This window comes from Geotrypetes seraphini, chromosome 5 (genome assembly GCF_902459505.1).
Source record: "Geotrypetes seraphini chromosome 5, aGeoSer1.1, whole genome shotgun sequence".
NCBI lineage: Eukaryota > Metazoa > Chordata > Amphibia > Gymnophiona > Dermophiidae > Geotrypetes > Geotrypetes seraphini.
The window spans coordinates 154,188,048-154,207,344 of record NC_047088.1 but is presented as its reverse complement, the minus strand read 5'-3'; the positions used below and the strand labels follow the sequence as shown (position 1 = coordinate 154,207,344).

Sequence of the window (19,297 nt, the reverse complement as noted above, 5' to 3'; positions counted from 1 at the left end):
CACTATGATAAAAAGTGCTAGTGAGGATGGGAACAAAATAACAGCGAATGACTGGCAGTAGCTACATTTTAATGTTCACCTTAAGGACACAATTAAGAAATGGCATTACAAGTCAGCAGACAGAATGAGGCCCAATTTTTACAGTATCTTATAAGAACTTACTTGTTCATAGTTAAATGTTTCCAGCATTCCCAATATAAGACCTTGTATCTCTCCCAGTTTCCCTCTGCCATATACTGGATCCTGAGTGCAAAAATTAAAATAATATTACGTTAGACTCTTTTCACATGAAACAAAATTGTGAAATCATTAACTTTTGATGTACCTATATGTTGTTAGGTATCCACCAAAATCTGCGAAGCTTTAAATGGATTTCTAGGTTGCAGTTTTCTGGAGATAAATGAACACTTGGGGCTCCTTTTACAAAGGCGCGTTAGGGCCCTAATGCACGGAATAGCGCACGCGCTAAAATGCAGCGCGCTAGCCACTACCACCTCTTTTTGAGCAGATGGTAGATTTTCAGCTAGCATGCGCTAATCTGGTGCGTGTGCTAAAACCACTAGTGCACCTTCGGAAAAGGAACCCTTGGTCACAGAAGCCGCCTAAGCAGCTTTTGAGAACCACACAAGGGCGTCCTACATAGAATTGCACCTGTCCTCTTGGATAGATGCCTAAGTCTGCCTAACACCACGATTCTCTAACCGGCGTCCATGTCACAGGCGCCAGTTAGAGAATCGGGTTGCTGCTGAACTGATCGTGGCAAGGGAATCTTCCTGCCACGATCAGTTTAGCAGCTGCAGCAGGGAACCCATCCCCCCAAAGACTACCAACAGGAGGGATGCCACAGCGGCAGTCAAACCAAATTTAATAATAGTGGTAACTTAGCTTAGCTTGACAGAGCCTCTCCATTTCAGAAATGCTTCTTCAGGAATCAACATCCACTAGCCGTTCAGTATTCTCTCACATATTTAAATGCTGCCGTTTAAACGCAAATATGTTATAGCTATAAGTAAGCACCAAGAAGTGCAGCAACACTAATGAACATAGGGAACATATGTCAAGGGAAGGTTTTTCTGATTTATGATGGAGCACTTAAACTGAAATGAAGAGTAGACTAATGTCAATTCAGATCAATAAGCACATCTGAAATATTTTCCTTTCTCTTAACGAGAGGTGAATTTTGTTAACTGAAGACTTATTTTTATGTTGGTGGATACCATTGTCACCTTAACAACTGGTGCTACAGTTTACAACTTTCAAATTTGTGTTCATTCCATTTTCTGTTTGTATTACTATATATTTAGCATGTGAATGTCTGTTCTTTGTAGTTAAAACTCAATCATAAGCTAATTAACATTTCTCTGTTAATCTGTGATCTTTAGTGGCAGGTAACTGTAAAAATAGAAGCCTATTCTTTCTAATTAAAAAAACCCAGCACCTTATCTTTCCAACTAAACCCATATCCCTCTCCCCCATTCTCTATTTCTGTGGACAACACTCTCCTCACAGTCTTGTCAGCTCACAACCTCAGGGTCATCTTTGATTCCTCTTTCTCCTTCTCTGCTCATATCCAACAAACCACTAAAGTCTGTCACTTCTTCGTCTTCTATAACAGGCTTTCTCAACCTATGCCCTGGGGCCAAAACCCGGCCCTCGGTGTGCTTTTTTCTGGCCTTCAGAAGCTTGATAATTCATGTGGTGCTTATAGCAAAATTCATAAGAGCCAACTTTTGAAAATGATTGGGGTTAATGAGCTCAAAACTCACAAAAAAATTTCTCCTCATCCAGCAAAGAAAAACAAAATACATCTGGTAGTGAATGATCAGTCTGAATCTAAATGTCAAGAGCAGGGCAGGTAATGTGGACAAATCAAAAGCTAGGGTCCTGTCACTCTCTCCTCCATATCATAGCTTGTCATAAGAACATACGAATAGACTTTCTGGGTCAGACCAATAGTCCATCAAGCCCAGGAGCCCGTTCTCACAATGGTCAATCCAGGTCCCTAGTACCTGGCTAAAACCCAAGGAGTAGCAACATTCCATGCTACCGATCCAGGGCAGCAGTAGCTTCCCCCATGTCTTCCTCAATAACAGACTATGGATTTTTCCTCCAGGGAACTGTCCAAACCTTTCTTAAAACTAGCTACACTATCCGCTCTTACCACAACCTCTAGCAATGCGTTCCAGAGCTTAACTATTCTTTGAGTGAAAAAATATTTCCTCCTATTGGTTTAAAAAATATTTTCCTGTAACTTCATTGAGTGTTCCCTAGTCTTTGTAATGTTTGAAGGAGTGAAAAAAATCGATCCACTTGTGCCCGTTTTATTCCACTCAGGATTTTGTAGACTTCAATCATATCTCCCCTCAGCTGTCTCTTTTCCAAGCTGAAGAGCCCTAACCTTTTTAGTCTTTCCTCATTTGAGAGGAGTTCCATTCCCTATATCATCTTTGTCGCCCTACTTTGAACCTTTTCTAGTGCTACTATATCTTTCTTGAGATAAGGAGGCCAGAATTGAATGCAATACTCTAGGTGAGGTCGCACCATGAAGCGATACAGGGGCATTATAACATTCTTAGTCCCTCAGCTCATCATCTATACCACACGTTTCCTTCAATTTTTTTTCACTTCCTCTAATTTCTTTTTCTTCCTTGCTCCTCCTTGTCCTTTCCCTATTCCCTGTGCATGTTTATTTACAGAGGCATAATTTGATGCTTCTCATTTCCCCTTGACCCAGCCTTCTATTCCCCTACACTTCCCAGCAAGCTCCAAAGTAGAGAATGACACGGGGAAAAAATCTGTCCCCATCACTGCACCGTCCCTGGCCCACCATCCTCTGCACCGCCCTGTCACCGCCGTTCCCTTCACCACCCCGTCACTGCCATCCCTTTCACCGCCCCGTCACCGCCACTGCCATCCCATTCACCGCCCCTTCCCCGCAGCATCCATATAAGCCTTAGTACTGCAATATTTATCCTTATTCCTTTCTTATAAATCAAAGTTCTGGCTGCTGAACTAGAGAAAGAGATGTTCAGCTGGCAGGGCTTTGTTTATAAATTTTTATCAACACAACTGATATACTACTTTGTCCTAAAGCAAAAAATAAATAAATAAATATAATTTTTTTTCTACCATTGTTGTCTGGTTTCTGCTTGGTGTTAAAGCCCCAGCATTGAACTCAGCTTTTTAGACTTCTGTACACTTCAATGCATCTGTGCTGAATAGAGAGGAAGCTGGTTAAATGATCGATCGGGCGGGCGGGGGCCGCAGGGACCGCGCAATCCTTGATGCCTCACTGCGGAGACAAGACCATTCAAGGCGGTGAATGGCCTTGTCCCCGTCCCCGCAGTGACTGCTATTTTTTATTCCCCGTTTTGGCGGGTAACCGCCACCGTGTCATTCTCTACTCCAAAGCACTTTTCCCTAACCAGCTGCTGTTCGATACAGATTTAGCTCACCCATCCCTTCACTGCGTCTCACTCTCCTCTACAGGTGAGACTTTCATTCCTTGGTAGGTTTAACTCATCTTCAATTTGTGACTCTGCAAGAAACTCCCCAAACCCTATCTGTCCAAATTAGACTGTAAGCTCATCTGAGCAGGGATCATCTATTGCATGTTAAATGTACAGCGCTGTGTAAGCCTTTCAGTGCTATAGAAATGATAATAGAAGGAGTAGTAGTAGTTGTAGCCTACAGGATTTGTTCCACCACTGAAGATTTTGAATTGCAACCAGATGAATTGATGCAGAGATTTAGAGCAAGGGGATATCAATCTTCGGCTCTTTAGAAAGCATATTTGAGGACCAGATTTGCTCAGTAGGACTTATTACTAAAGTACAAGTCTGAAACATGGGAGTATAGGATTGTGGCAGTCATGCTTTACTTAATAAAAGTAGTACAATAGTCGCAGTTATCTACAAATTTTGGCATGTTCACTCTTTACATAAATGTTTCACCAAATTTTCTCTTATTGCATACTGTCAGGGTCACATTGTAGGTGAAATGTTTTCCTATAAGCAGCTTTATTATGATGATGATGAGCAAGATAACAGATTGGGTCATTTATCATGCAGCTCTTGTCAATGGTGTAACAGAATGATAGAAGGTTGGACTGGTTATAAACCCCCCCCTTTACACAGTAAAGGTTTTAGTCACGCATGGCCACAAATTGTAACTCGTCCAACATTGTCTACTTGATACTTTGCCCATGTGATAAAGCCTATATTGGCAGGACATCCAACCTATTAAAAACAGACTGACTGAACATAAATCCTGCATTTTGCGCAAAGTATACAATGCTCCCTTAGTGGTCCACTGTATGGAAAAAAATCAGTGTGATGGATATTAGATGGAGGGTAACTGACTAAATTAAAATGGGACGAGAGGGTGATGATGCCAACAAGCTACTTAATTACAAGGAACAACTATGGATTTTCACTTTGAATACTGTTGCCCAGCAGGGATTGAACTTGGAAATTGACTGGAGCTCTCTCCTGTAAGGGATGATTACATGGTGCAACTCCATTGGTCCTCTGTGTCATATGATCTTCTTATAAGATTCTTTAGGTTGGAGGCACCATGTTTTTAAGTACTGCATATGTCTATTGAACAACATGTAATTATTCTAAAGGCTTCTTTTTGGGAGTTGAGGGACATACTGAGAGAAATCTGATTTTATAAAGTTTAGTATTCTATGAAGATTTAAAATTAAAAAAAAAAATCTTGATGTGAAGATTTATAACAAATAGAGTCTTTTTATGTATTACAGAATTTTGCCTTGAAGCAGCAAGTGTGTCACATAAAACAAGGCCCATGTCGGCAAGGCAATGGGTCCTTTTCATTATCAAAGTACAAATTATATTACACTGCAGTTTGGGATGTTATGAAAAATGGAAAAAAAATTAAAAATAGGACTGGTGATGAAGTGTGAGTCACAGGGATGTGTTCCCTGTATTAAATGAGTCATTGCTGAAGTCCATAATTTTAAGCAATTGGAAATGTTTATGTGAAATTTACATGGCCATACCAAATTGGCTCAGTATGCCACAATAAATTTGAACAAATCTTATTAATGTTGGGTTTACACGAGATATGTGATTCAGAAGGACAGGGTAAGAGGAGGAAGGAGAAGGGAGTGAAGTTTTATTGTGGGCAGATGAGATATCCAAGCAATCTTTGGATGTCTGTGGCAACTGCAAACTGCAAAGCTACGGTCCTACTCCTACTTCATATTGAGCCACTGAATCGACTGCCCCCGCAGATCAGATCCCTTGAAGGACTCCTCAGCTTTAGAAAAGCAATAAAAACATACCTCTTCACGTAAATCCCTACCCCTGACCAATAGACTACAAAAAATGTATATTGGTACCAGAACCAGTATGTGTCACATAAGGATAACTTTTATTATACACTGTAACTTTCTGTGTGTCAAATTAGGAAATAACTTGTACTGAAAACCTTGCACCATAAAGACAACTATAGCGAATTATAACCAGTAAACTGTATATTATTATTAGACCCTAGCATGTATCAAGTTAGGATAAAAACTTGTATCGTAAACTTGTACAGAAATTATGTATGTTAACCTGTTCTGAGCTCCTTGGGAACAACGGGCTAGAAAACAAAATAAATAAATAAATGGATGAGATTGCCATATTGACATTTTCCCACCTTTTATTCCCTGCACAGAGTTCTGCAAGATAAGTGCAAAATTCTGTACGGTGGGGAATTCCGCAAATATTCTGCATTGTGCAGTGGTGCAGAATTACTTCAGGAGTAATGAGAGTTGAATGACTGACAAACGCAAGCATTTATACTCAATTGCAAAGAAAAACAGACAGCTCAAACATAAATGTATACTTATGAAGCAGAATCAAATCTGAACTCAAATATAAGAACATAAGAACATAAGCATTGCCTCTGCTGGGTCAGACCAGGGGTCCATCGTGCCCGGCAGTCCGCTCCTGCGGCGGCCCCCCAGGTCCATGACCTGGAAGTGTTCCCTACCTAACCTAAAATATCCATACCCCATTCGCTCAATGTCCTGTAAGGTAACTCTATCTGTACCCTGTAATCCCCTTCGCTTTCAGGAAGTCATCCAGTCCCTTTTTGAACCCCAGAATTGTACTCTGTCTTATCACCTCTCCGGGAAGCGCGTTCCAGGTGTCCACCACCCTCTGAGTGAAGAAGAACCTCCTTGCATTCGTTATGAATCTGTCTCCTCTCAGTTTTTCTGAATGACCTCTTGTTTTAGTTGCCCCTGCTAGTCTAAAGAATCTGTCCCTCTCCACCTTCTCTATGCCTTTCATGATTTTATAAGTTTCTATCATGTCCCCTCTCAGTCTCCGCTTCTCCAGGGTAAAGAGCCCCAGCCTGTCCAACCGTTTGGCATATGAAAGGTTCTCCATACCCTTTATCATCCTCGTTGCCCTCCTCTGGACCCTCTCGAGTATTGCCATGTCCTTCTTGAGGTATGGCGACCAGTATTGGACGCAGTATTCCAGATGTGGGCGCACCATTGCTCGATACAGTGGCAGGATAACTTCCTTCGTTCTGGTAGTGATACCTTTCTTGATAATGCCCAACATTCTGTTCGCTTTTTTTGAGGCCGCTGCACATTGTGCCGCCGGCTTCATTGTTGAGTACTTTTTACTTTTTTATGCCTTTGCACTACAGCATGAAATATTTTACAGTATCTGTGAACTTAAAATTTGCTTTTATGTAATATGAACATTACTATGTAAATTTCTTAAAGTATATGTGTGACTATAAACTGGAAGTATTTCTAGGTTGGTCTGTCAATTTTGTGGATAATGAAGGGATCTTTCATCATTTATGTAATTTGCTAATGGCATGTTTTGTGTCTATAATGATAAAGCAATGCCATACAGAGCTTTGTAAAAATCTTTGCATCTTTGTACATTGTTCACATTCCTATGTCTAAAAATACAATTCAAAATGCAAGGAAGTAAAAGATTAAGTCGTTTACACAGCATACTCTACACTTTTCACATGAAAGACCAGTTATAAGAATATTCAAAAAATAATTCAGAAACCGAAAAGTTTAGATTGCATATGGCATTACAACTCTTGACATTATATAATAAAAGTCACTTTTGCCATGACCAGCTACAGGTTGTTTTTTTTTGGGAAAATGTAAATTTGACCATGTGACCCCTTTGCTTCAGAGTCTTCATTGGCTCCCGGTTTATTTTAGAATTCAATTTAAATGTGCTTGTATTTCTTTTAAAATTCTACATGGTATCTTTAATCCTCTTAGTCCTTTATTTTGGAATGTTTACAGATTCTCCTTTGCAAGAGGTATCCAACAATTTAAACTCTCCCTTCTTTCTAAAAAAGGGATTAAAGGAGTCAAGATCTTCAGTCAATCTCTGGTCTTTAAATTCTCTCAACTCTGGAATGATCTCCCCCTTTTTTTAAGGAGTTCCAGTTTGTTTCAATTTTTCTGTAAATCTTTTAAAACTACTCTACTTGCCAAACATTTTGAAAATTAATTCTTTTGAAATTTTGCTATTATCTTCTACTTATCATTTGTAAATCACTCCCTGTTTATTTAATTGCTGTAAACAGAGTTGAGCCTTCTCAGAATGATAACTTGGTATACAAAGTTAAGCTTTAGTTTAGTTTATAAACTGCCTGCAAGCTATTGACATGGTGTACATTAAGGTAAGTAGATATTCTTCTATCCCTGGAGGGCTCACAATCTGAATTTGTAAGAAAAATGACAACCGTCTTCGCAGCATGGTGTTGTGTCTGTCATTCTTCTTGGTGGAATGGTCCAAGCTCTTCTGAGTTGGATGGGGGTTGTCTGTGGGTTGCAGTCTTCAAGATTCACTGCAGATTTTCTATTGGATTCAGATCTGGGCTGTGACTAGGCCACTCAAGGGCTTTCACATTCTTTTTGCTGAGCCATTCCATTGTTGCTTTTGCTTTGTGTTCAGGATCATTGTCCTCTTTAAAGGTGAATTCTCTCCCTAGTCCAAAGTCTATAGCAAAGTGGAACAGATTTTCTCTAGGATCTACTTGTACTTTGTACCACTGATATTCAAAATATAGTCCTGCAAGTAGCATGCTTTACTATAGAGATGGTGTCAACAGGCTGATGTGCAGTGTTCATTTTATGCCACACATCACTTAGTATTGAGACAAAAAATTTCTACTTTAGTCTTGTTAGATCACAAATCTTTCCAACATCCAGGCAGTGTCCCCTGTTTTTCTTTGCAAATGTTAGGGATACATCCATCTCGCTTTTTTCATCGGGGGCTTCCTTCTTGCACCCTCTCAAATGGACAACGTCTGTGGAATCATCTTAGAATTATCACAGTCTACTTTTCCCCTAGTCTCAGCCAGAAATTTCTGTAGTTCATTTAAAGTGATTTTATGCCTCTGAGTGACTTTCTTCACCTAAATCCACAGATATTGATTCTGGAGAGTTTCCAAGTTTATTTAGAGCTCGATAGCCCACCTATCACAAAATGTCTAAGCGGCTTACAATAAAAAAAAAAAAATATGAGGGGAAAGGAGGGGATGTGCGAGACATGACATGAAAGTGAGGGAAGTGGGGAGAACTATAATATTTAATAGAAAGTGGGGAAGAATGGAACGTGAGGGAGAAGTCTCAATGTTTTAATGTCTTATCAGTCCCACCAGGCCTGTAGGAAAAAGAATGAAAGGGGAGCGATATCCAGGTAGAAAGGGCCTAAGGGGAAAAAGAGGAATTAGGCATAAGCATCAGAGAAAAGGAATGATTTGAGATTTTTCTTGAATTTATTTTAAGGATGACTGTATCCTGAGGTGTGACAGTAGAAGATTCCAAAGTTCGGGACCCTATACAGAAAAGATGGAGCTACAGGTGGTGTCTGAAATAAGTTCACAAAGTGGGGACTATCAGACGATTCTGATTAATGGATCTAAGAGTTCTAGTGGGACAGTAAGGTGTCAGGTGTCTGCTTAAATAGAAGGGGGTCTCAGCAGCACAGATTTTGAAAATGAGCAGTAGTATTTTGTAGGCGATTCGGTGTGAAATAGGAAGCCAATGTGCAGATTTTAGTAGGAGAGTTACATGGTCGAATTTGTGGTGTCCAGTGATGAGTTTAATGGCCCTATTTTGGATGAGTTGGAGTCATTTGATGTCTTTTGCCTGAATGCCTTTGTATAAAGAATTATAGTAGTCTAGACTGATTACAATGGAGTGAACTAATACATTTAGTACAGAGGAGTTTAAGGTTACAGATAGAACGAATGAGGCAAAGCTTATAAAAATGAGCTTTGCACAACAGAAGAGATCTGAGATGTAAATGAGAGAGTATTGTAGAGTCAAGGGTGATCCCTAGTACTTGAGTAGTGGTAGCCTGTGGGTTGGATGTATCACAGAGCAGAATGGATGAGGATAAAGTTGGGTTATGGTTTTTGCTGAAAAGAAGTGATTTGGAATTGGCAGCATTGAGAAGCAGTCTATTATTGACAAGCCAGGTAGTGAGGAGTTTGAGTATATTGTTGATGGATGAAATGTGAGTCTGGTTAGAAGAATCTAAACTGCACAGAATTTGGATGTCATCAGTGTAAACGTAATAGTAAAGTCCAATGACTGAAGAATAGTGAGTAGTGGAGACAGGTAGATGTTGAATACAGTGGGAGATAGAACGGAGCCTTGAGGGACTTCAGAAGAAAGGTTAGACGGTAGGAAAGTATCATGATCAAAGCAGACAGTATAACAGCAGTTAGTACGATAGGATGTGAACCAATTTAGTGCAGTGCCATTTAATCCAATTTCATGAAGTCAAAGGAGAACAATGGAATGATCTACCAGATCAAAGGCTGCAGATAAGTCAAGAGATAAGAGAAGAACCAATTTAGGGCTAGATTCACTAACCTGCCCGAATCGGAACAATCCGTTTCCGATTCGGGCAGGTCTGACTGATTCACCAGTCGTATTCAAATGGGGGTGATCGGAGGAATGCCCCTCATTTGCGAGCAGGGATCGCAAATGTGCGATCCGCATTCATGCGCAGACCCTGACAGTAGTGACAGGAGAAGCAGCCTCCTGTCACTGCTGTCAGGACTCTGCCCTGATCTCTCCTGCCTGCCCTCTAGGGCTAGGGACTTATATTCAGCCCACAGCAGCCAGCAGTTTTTAAGCTGCTAACTGGGGAACTACGATGCTATGAAAGCAATGGTGAGAAAGAAACTAAAAAAAGGCTCAATACGAATGGAGACTGTAGAGAAAGCTTGGTCCCTATTCAAAGACACGGTGCAAGAAGCACAAAACTTGTACATCCCCATGTTTAGGAAAGGATGCAAAAAAAATCGAACAAAGGACCCAGTATGGATAACAAATGAAGTGAAGAAGGCGATAGGTGACAAGAAGAAATCTTTCCGAAAATGGAAAAAGGACCAAACCGAGGAAAACCGGAAGGAACATAAAACATACCAGAAAAACTGTCACCGAGTGGTTAGGAAAGCAAAAAGAGAATACGAAGAGAGGCTGGCTGGGGAAGCAAAAAACTTCAAAACGTTCTTCAGGGAGGCAACCGGCTAGGGAGGAAGTAGGACCGTTGGATGATGGAGTCAGAAAGGGAGTGGTAAAGGAGGAAAAAGAGGTAGCTGACAGGTTGAACAAATTCTTCTCGTCGGTCTTCACAAGCGAGGACACATCCTATATACCAGAACCCGAAAAGATCATAAGTGGAGATCGAGAAGAAAAACTGGCGCATATAGAGATAAGCCATGAGGATGTCCTCCAGCAGATAGATAGACTGAAAAGCGACAAATCGCCGGGCCCGGATGGAATCCACCCAAGGGTTCTAAAAGAGCTAAGAAACGAAATAGCGGAAACACTCCGACAAATTTGTGACCTATCCTTGAAAACGGGGGAGATCCCAGAGGACTGGAAAATAGCTAACGTCACACCTATTTTTAAAAAGGGATCAAGGGGTGACCCCGGGAACTACAGGCCGGTAAGCTTGACTTCAGTTCCGGGCAAGATGATGGAAGCACTGATAAAGGACAGCATCTGTGAGCACATAGAAACAAACGGACAACTGAAAGAGAGCCAACATGGCTTCTGCAGGGGAAGGTCGTGCCAAACAAACTTACTGCACTTCTTTGAAGGAATAAACAGCAAGATGGACAAAGGGGAACCCATAGACATCATTTACCTCGACTTCCAAAAAGCCTTTGACAAGGTACCCCATGAGCGACTACTTAGGAAACTGCAAAACCACGGGGTGGAAGGGGATATATACAGATGGATTAAACATTGGTTGGCAGGCAGAAAACAAAAGGTTGGGGCGAAGGGACAATACTCGGACTGGCGGAGGGTCACGAGCGGTGTTCCACAGGGGTCAGTGCTAGGACCGCTGCTGTTCAATGTGTTTATAAACGACCTGGAAACGGGGACGAAGTGTGAAGTTATAAAATTTGCAGATGACACCAAACTCTGCAGCAGGGTTAGGACCGCGGAGGAATGCGAAGACCTACAAAGGGACCTAAACAAACTGGAAGAGTGGGCAAACAAATGGCAAATGTAATTTAATACAGAGAAATGCAAGGTCATGCATATAGGGAAAAAGAACCCGATGTTCAGCTACAAATGGGGGGATCGGTGCTAGGGGAAAGCAACCTTGAAAAGGACTTGGGTGTGCTAGTGGATACAACAATGAAATCAATGGCACAATGTGCAGCAGCCTCAAAGAAAGCAAATAGAATGTTGGGTATTATTAAGAAGGGTATCACAACCAGGACGAAGGAAGTCATCATGCCGCTGTATCGAGCGATGGTGCGCCCGCACCTGGAGTACTGTGTCCAGTATTGGTCGCCGTACCTCAAGAAGGACATGGCGATGCTTGAGAGGGTCCAGAGAAGAGCGACGAAAATGATAAAAGGCATGGAAAACCTTTCATATGCAGACAGGTTAGAAAGGCTGGGGCTCTTCTCCCTGGAAAAGCGGAGACTCAGAGGAGACATGATAGTGACTTTCAAGATCATGAGAGGTATCAAGAAGGTAGACAGAGATAGATTCTTCATACTAATGGGGACCACAAGTACAAGGGGGCACTCGGAGAAGCTGAAAGGGGACAGGTTTAGAACCAATGCTAGGAAGTTCTTTTTCACTCAGAGGGTGGTGGACACATGGAACGCACTGCCGGAGGCTGTGATAGGACAGAGTACACTACAGGGTTTTAAAAAAGGATTAGATAAATTCCTGAAAGATAGGGGGATTGAGGGATACAGATAGAGGTAGAGATGGGATATAGAGAGAGTATAGATAGAGACCAAGGGGATTTAAGGGTTCAGACAATGATCACCATACAGGTCATGGGCCTGGTGGGCCGCTGCGGGTGCGGACTGCTGGGCGCGATGGACCTCTGGTCTGACTCAGCGGAGGCAACTTCTTATGTTCTTATGTTCTTAACTGCTGCAAGATGAATTAAGCATGGATATTCAATAGTGGGCCCTGTCCTTTCATTGGCACTGAATATCTGGATTAGCGCAGCTCCTGGAAGTTACCTGGGCATTAGCCAATATTCAGACCAGTGCCCGGGAAAATTACTGGATAAAACTAGGACAGTCTTTTGCTGTGCTAACTTTATCATAAGAACATAAGAATTGCCGCTGCTGGGTCAGACCAATGGTCCATCCTGCCCAGCAGTCTGCTCATGCGGCGGCCCTGAGGTCAAGACCAGTGCTCCAAATGAGTCCAGTCTCACCAGTTTAGCATGAATTTGTCCAACTTTGTCTTGAAACCCTGGAGGGTGTTTTCCCCTATAACAGACTCCGGAAGAGCGTTCCAGTTTTCTACCACTCTCTACACTCTCTGTACGGAATCTATCCCCTTTCAACTTGTGTCCTCTCGTTCTCCCTACCTTGGAAAGGGTGAACAGTTTGTCTTTCTCTACTAAGTCTATTCCCTTCAGTATTTTGAATGTTTTGATCATGTCCCCTCGCAGTCTCCTCTTTTCAAGGAAGAAGAGGCCCAGTTTCTCTAATCTCTCGCTGTACGGCAACTCCTTCAGCCCCTTAAATTCTGGCTCCACCCCCCAGTGGTGTGGCAGTCCAAGGAGATATTCAGTGGCACTGCACTGCCCATTCAATGGGATTTAACCAGACAGAAGCCTCTCCTGCTCGGTTAAACTCTTATAAAATATCGGGCTCCTTGATTATTTATCCAAGAATATTCCAATTAGCTCAAATACTAGGGGTCTAGACAGAGGTAATATCTATTTAACTTTTTATATGTTTTGCTAAGGCTACAACAAAGGGTAAGAAGACTTATGCAATCAAAGCTTTTGGTTTCTTATTCTTAATTATTTCTCATTGACAGTATAGTAAATATAGAGTAGATTCATGAAAGACATTCCTGTGTTAATGCATCTTGGAACATAGTATTTAGACAGCAGAATGTGAAAAATGTAGAAGGGTTTTACAAGGCACAATGGACATAAGAGAATAGGTTTGTTGCTCATAATGTAACAGCAACAGCATGAAAACAGACAGTAATTACTTAATAAAGTAACTACCTCAAAGCAGATGATGATACTGATATAGTATCAGGAAGAGAGACACTATTAGCAGCAATATTCATAACATTTGATTCAAGAAAGCGGATTATCATTGATATGGGTGTCAGCATGAAGGGAAACCAATTAAAGTGTGCAGGTCAGGACATTAACAAGCTGCTAATGCACATGGAGACGTTTATCATTATATCAGGCCTGATTTACTAAGGCTTTATCTCCTTGAAAAAAAGCTTAGTGAATGTGGCTCATTGTTTGTCATGGAGACTAGTAAACATATGAATGTTAGTATCAATAAAGTGTTGCCAGGAAGGCAAATATTAAAATGTAAGTCTGCATAGTAATAACCTGCTGGAAGACATAAAGACACTAATTACTGGTGACATTTAATTGACAAAGTATACATACTGAACGAGAATAGCACCAATGTGATGAGATTACTCTAAATTCTATTCTAAAAACAGTTTTAACTTTAACCTGTTCTTCTTCTACTAAAACCTCCAGGTTTCATGCAGTTACTCCTTCCCCGGAGACAGACCATAAAATAAGAATTACATTAGGATACAAAACCACTTTCTTCTGATTACACTGTAAAGTATATCAAGATGCCAACCATAAGCCCTGAAAGAGATAAAGACTATCGTTTTCTCAGACTACTTCAACTGTGAACCGACGGAGGGAGGAAGCAACATAGAAGAAAGAACAAGCTCCCCCCCCCCACTAGAGATACTATAGAACATTGTATTGCAAACTTTTTAAGCTGCGGCACACTAATCTCGGGGCTGCAGCTGGAGGATACCCGGAAATGCGCAGACGTCAATGCAATGATGTCACGGGCAAGCGTGACGTCATCATGTCGATGTCCGCGCATGTGCTCCAGCCGCAGCCCTGAGCCTCTTATTACCGCCGGTAGGGGGTGCTGCGGAAGGAGAGATGAAGAGAAAGAGCAAAGGTACCGGCAAGGAGGAGAGGCGCCGGCTGACTGTGAAAGGCACATCCTGCAAGCAGTCAGCAGGGACCGGCGCCTCTCCTTCTCGCCGGCATCTCGGGGCACACATGGAATCTGCCAGGGCACACTAGTGTGCCATGGTACACAGATTGTGATACACTGCTACAGAAGGACAGGACATTAAATGTTGTACATAATAGATTTTTGTTTCCAGAAATGTTTAAGGTATAGGAATATAGTAAATGGATGCTTAGTATAATGGTAAAATGTAGTCTTGTGTAAACATAGTATACATATATAATAGTGCAATAATATAATAGTGTAATAATGCAAATAAAAAAACATGACACCCTAGCCAAGCAGCTGGGAGACTGACAACAATCACAGTGGAATTCATCTGAATTTGTATTTAAAAATCCATTACAGATGCCTGTGAAAACCACTCTGAATTAAGCATTATAGAAGCTTCCAATAAAGATATCCCTTCTTAAGAAGCTCTTTTGATTGAAATACCAATTATGTTGTTCCTGCAGAAAACAAGCCCATCAGCCCCCAATGGATCGCCTTTCTTCCAACTACAGAGTAGAGTCAAAATTTCACTCCATTAAAAAATACAGTCCATTTTGCTACTAGAGCAACATTCATTTTCAAAGCATAGAAAGCTTAATCTTTCCCCATCACAGAAAGAAAAGAATTTCACCCAGTTCAAGATTTACAATATTCAATTGTTCGCCTTGCTCTCAGTTCTCATTTTGAATTAGAAAAAAAACTGATGTGCCTAGTAACTTAAATGCATAGAAATAAATTAAGCAAGCTTGAGATAAAAATTACAGAAAATAAAAATAAAGGAGACTGTTAAACAGAAAGTAAATGAAATATGTACTGCAGGCAGTACTGTGTTCTGTGTTACAGTCTCTCTCAGTCTGTTGGACTTTTTTTGTAATTGAATAAGGGCTGATCAGTCAGTCACAAGCATTCTATCTTTGGTGCTGTTTAATACCATGGTACAGATTATGGGCTCCTTTTATCAAGGCACGGTAGGGGTTTAACGCGCGGAATACCGCACGTTAAACCGCCTGCCGCGCTAGTCACTAACGCCTCCATTGACGAGGCATTAGTTTTTTGGCTTGCCGCGGGGGTTAGCGCGTGGTGAAATGTCCGACGCGCTAACCCCCGTAGCGCGCCTTGATAAAAGGAGCCCTATGTTTTTGCAAGAAAAAATAAACAGATATAATTGCTAGTGACAACATTAGAAAAGATATAGGGATCTAGCCACTAATAAAACTGAGGTTCTGAACAGACTGGCTGGTTCACTGAGCGTGTAATATAAATAAGGCAACAAGAAAGTTTTCAGTAAATCTGTTTACTTTATTTTCTAATGATCTTTACTGAGAAAATTTGGGGTATTTTTCCCTAAACCCTGGAGTGCCTAAAGTAGCTGGTATTTGCAGACCCGATATTCCTCTGGTGGCAGTCCTGGCGTTATCCCTAGATATTCATTGCTGGCCCTTGTCTAGGCTCTGACACTGGATTTCCAGATATACAGTGGTAGAGAAAAAAATAGATAGTTAAGTGTGAGATTTAATCAGCTATGATAAATCACATAAAGATAAGTCTTATTTTATGCAATCACCTTGCCTGGTTAAGTGCTGAATATTATTGGCCAAGTGCTGACTAGAGAGTTGTGCGGGGACAGAAATCCCCACCTATCTCCAGAAATACCTCTCCATAATCCGGAAAATAGTGTACAAGTTGAGGACTTTTCCAAACAACTGCCAACATGCCCAGGTCTGGCCGTCCAAGCAAATTGACCTCCAAAGCAGACTGCAAGATGCTAAAAGAAGTCTCCAAGAACCCTAAAATGTCATCACGGGACCTACAGCAGGCTCTTGCTACTGTTGATGTGAAAGTGCTTTGGACCCTTAAGCGTTAAGGATGGAAACTGGAAAGGAGATGGTGTAAATCTTATCTGGATGAGGACAGGCTAAACTGTAGGAAACACATGACTAAGTACCACCAAGCCTTAACAGCAGACAAAAAATAATATTTCTCTCAATGCATTGAACAGGCTGCTAATTCAACCAAGCACTCGTTCAGCATCCCCCACAGCAGAAACAACCTGCCCACTCAAAACTGAACTGTAATGATTTTGCTGCATACTTTGCCAACAAAATTCAAAATCTGTGCTAGGATTTTAGGCAGTCCCACCCAGCCTCCAATCAGCTAATCAGGAGCAAGCAAACTCCCTCCCTCCTGCACAGACATGTAGAGTTCTTTCAACCCAATAATAGAGGAGAGACCTTGAGAAAATCCTGAGACCTTTAACCAACTTCTTGCTCCCTCGACCCCTACCCATCAAAGATAGTGCAGCAGGCAAGCAGGGACCTCATAGAAGGTAGTACAAACAGCAAACAAGGAACAATAATAGTTATTAATACAGTTTTAAAAATGGCGTTTAGAATCCAAAAGTAGAGTAAAATAACTCAGCATAGGGAAAAACCCTTTTTTTAAACTTTCATAGAATCAATCATTGCACCATCTTGTTAGAATAAATGATTTTTAAATAACTTCATAGATTCATAAGTAATTCTTAAATCTCCATAATGTGAAAATAAAGTCCAAAGTCCAAAGTTTTGTGAAAAGCTAATATAAGTAAACAGATTATAGTTTCAATGTCTCTGCAGCGGTGACCCAGCGGGGTTCTGACGCGTTTCGCCGTCCTGGCTTCCTCAGAGAACCCGCTAATGCTGTGTGTGACAGACTTGTCAGTTGGGTACCTAATTCAAAAGGGAAAAGAAACTTCCTCGTGTTCTATGACATGAATGCTCTGCTGAGCACCCTGTACTTATTTTTATTTATTATTATATTATTTTATATATATTATTATATATGTACTTATTATTATCCATACTGTTTAGCAGCACCTCATCACCAAAAGTATCAATTAAGGGAACAATTATGTCTGTACCTCTAAGCCAGGGGTAGGGAACTCCGGTCCTCGAGAGCCGTATTCCAGTTGGGTTTTCAGGATTTCCCCAATGAATATGCATTGAAAGCAGTGCATGCAAATAGATCTCATGCATATTCATTGGGGAAATCCTGAAAACCCGATTGGAATACGGCTCTCGAGGACCGGAGTTCCCCACCCCTGCTCTAAGCAATGCTCTCAAAATCTAAACTTTTGTTTTCTTATTAAACTGCTGTGTTACCTTAATACCCATTACTTTAATGTCACAATCTGTTTTATCCATCACCATGATGTACTTTAGTTTGTCTTATTCAAAACCTACTTAACAACCAATCTCACAAAACATTTCATGTTTCTTTGATATATATTCATCATGCGACCTGAACTATTGTCCCGCGTATCTAATAACCAATGCCACCCCCAAATTTAGGGCCAGCCTCATGCAATGGATCCAAATTACACTCACTGAAGGTCAATTCCCGCAGCACCTAGGAGAAATCATAATCACTCCAATTGTGAAGGACCACAAAGGCCTTATAGATAACCCCGCTAACTATAGACCCATTGCCTCAATACCAATATATGTCAAACTTATAGAAGGACTAGTTGCACAATTCCTCACAAATTACCTGGAAGACCACAATCTTCTCCACCCCTCTCAATCGGGATTCAGATCCAACCACAGCACGGAGACTTTACTAGTAAAGCCCGACAGCACCTCAGCAAAGGCAGAAGGATGCTGATAATTCAACTCGATCTATCAGCAGCATTCGATCTGGTCGACCACACCATCCTACTACAGACACTAGAAGCCATAGGGATCTCAGGCAGGGTATACAATTGGTTCGAAGGATTCCTTAAATACAGATCTTATAGAGTAAAGTCAAACAATCTTAAATCAGAACCATGGTCCAACCCCTGTGGAATTCAAGGATCACTACTCTCTTCAACCTCTTCTTATCCTCCCTTGGGTCTACCCTAGACAATCTGAATGTAACTTCATTTAGCTACGCTGACGACATCACCATACTCCTACCCTTTGATGCTCCTGATCCAACTTCTACAGAAAAATTGGAAAAAACCCTTCAAGCAGTGGAAAAATGGATGGCAGATCACAAATTGAAGCTGAACACTGACAAAACAAAATTTCTACTGCTTGAAAAGGATAAGAATCCCTCCATCACAGAACTAGAAATAAACACCTCCAAATACCCTATACAACCTACCTTAAAAGTCCTAGGAGTAACACTAGACAGATGCTGCACAATGCAGGCCCAAATCAACAAGACCACCCAGAAAGCATTTCTAACCATGCGCAATTTAAGAAAAATCAGAAAATTCTTCGACAAAGAGCAATATAGGCTAGTAGTCCAATCCCTAGTACTAGGTCTATTGGACTACTGCAACATACTCTATCTGCCTTGCCCTGCAACAATGATAAAACAGCTACAGACAATTCAAAACACTGCACTCAGATTAATCTACTCACTGAGAAAATTTGACCACATCACCACGGCCTACCTGGACTCACACTGGTTACCAATACAAGCACGAATTCAATTCAAACTATACTGTCTATTATTCAAAGCAATAAATGGCACAGCCCCCAATTACCTAAACAACTGCCTATACCAAAACGCCACCGCTAGGCAAAGAAGAACTAAGACCCCTTTTACCTACCCCCCACTCAAAGGCACCCAGCGCAAGAAGATATTTGACAGTCTGCTGGCGACGCATGCAGCGAAACTGGACCACACTATCTCCAACCTGCTGATAACAACAAACGACTACAAATATTTTCGCAAAGAAATCAAAATCCACCTATTCAAAAAATTTATACAGATGGCT

At 41.2% G+C, this 19,297-nt stretch overlaps 1 protein-coding gene across 2 annotated transcripts in view; it reads right to left on the bottom strand.

The window, feature by feature from the left end:
* The window catches only part of VPS8 (VPS8 subunit of CORVET complex), a 755,312-nt gene that overhangs the window by 208,138 nt on the left and 527,877 nt on the right, over positions 1-19,297 (bottom strand). For both annotated transcript variants that reach the window (XM_033944522.1, XM_033944523.1), the window contains one exon: positions 163-243. In XM_033944522.1, coding sequence (XP_033800413.1) covers positions 163-243 — 81 coding nt within the window. The remainder of the gene's footprint in view (positions 1-162; positions 244-19,297) is intronic.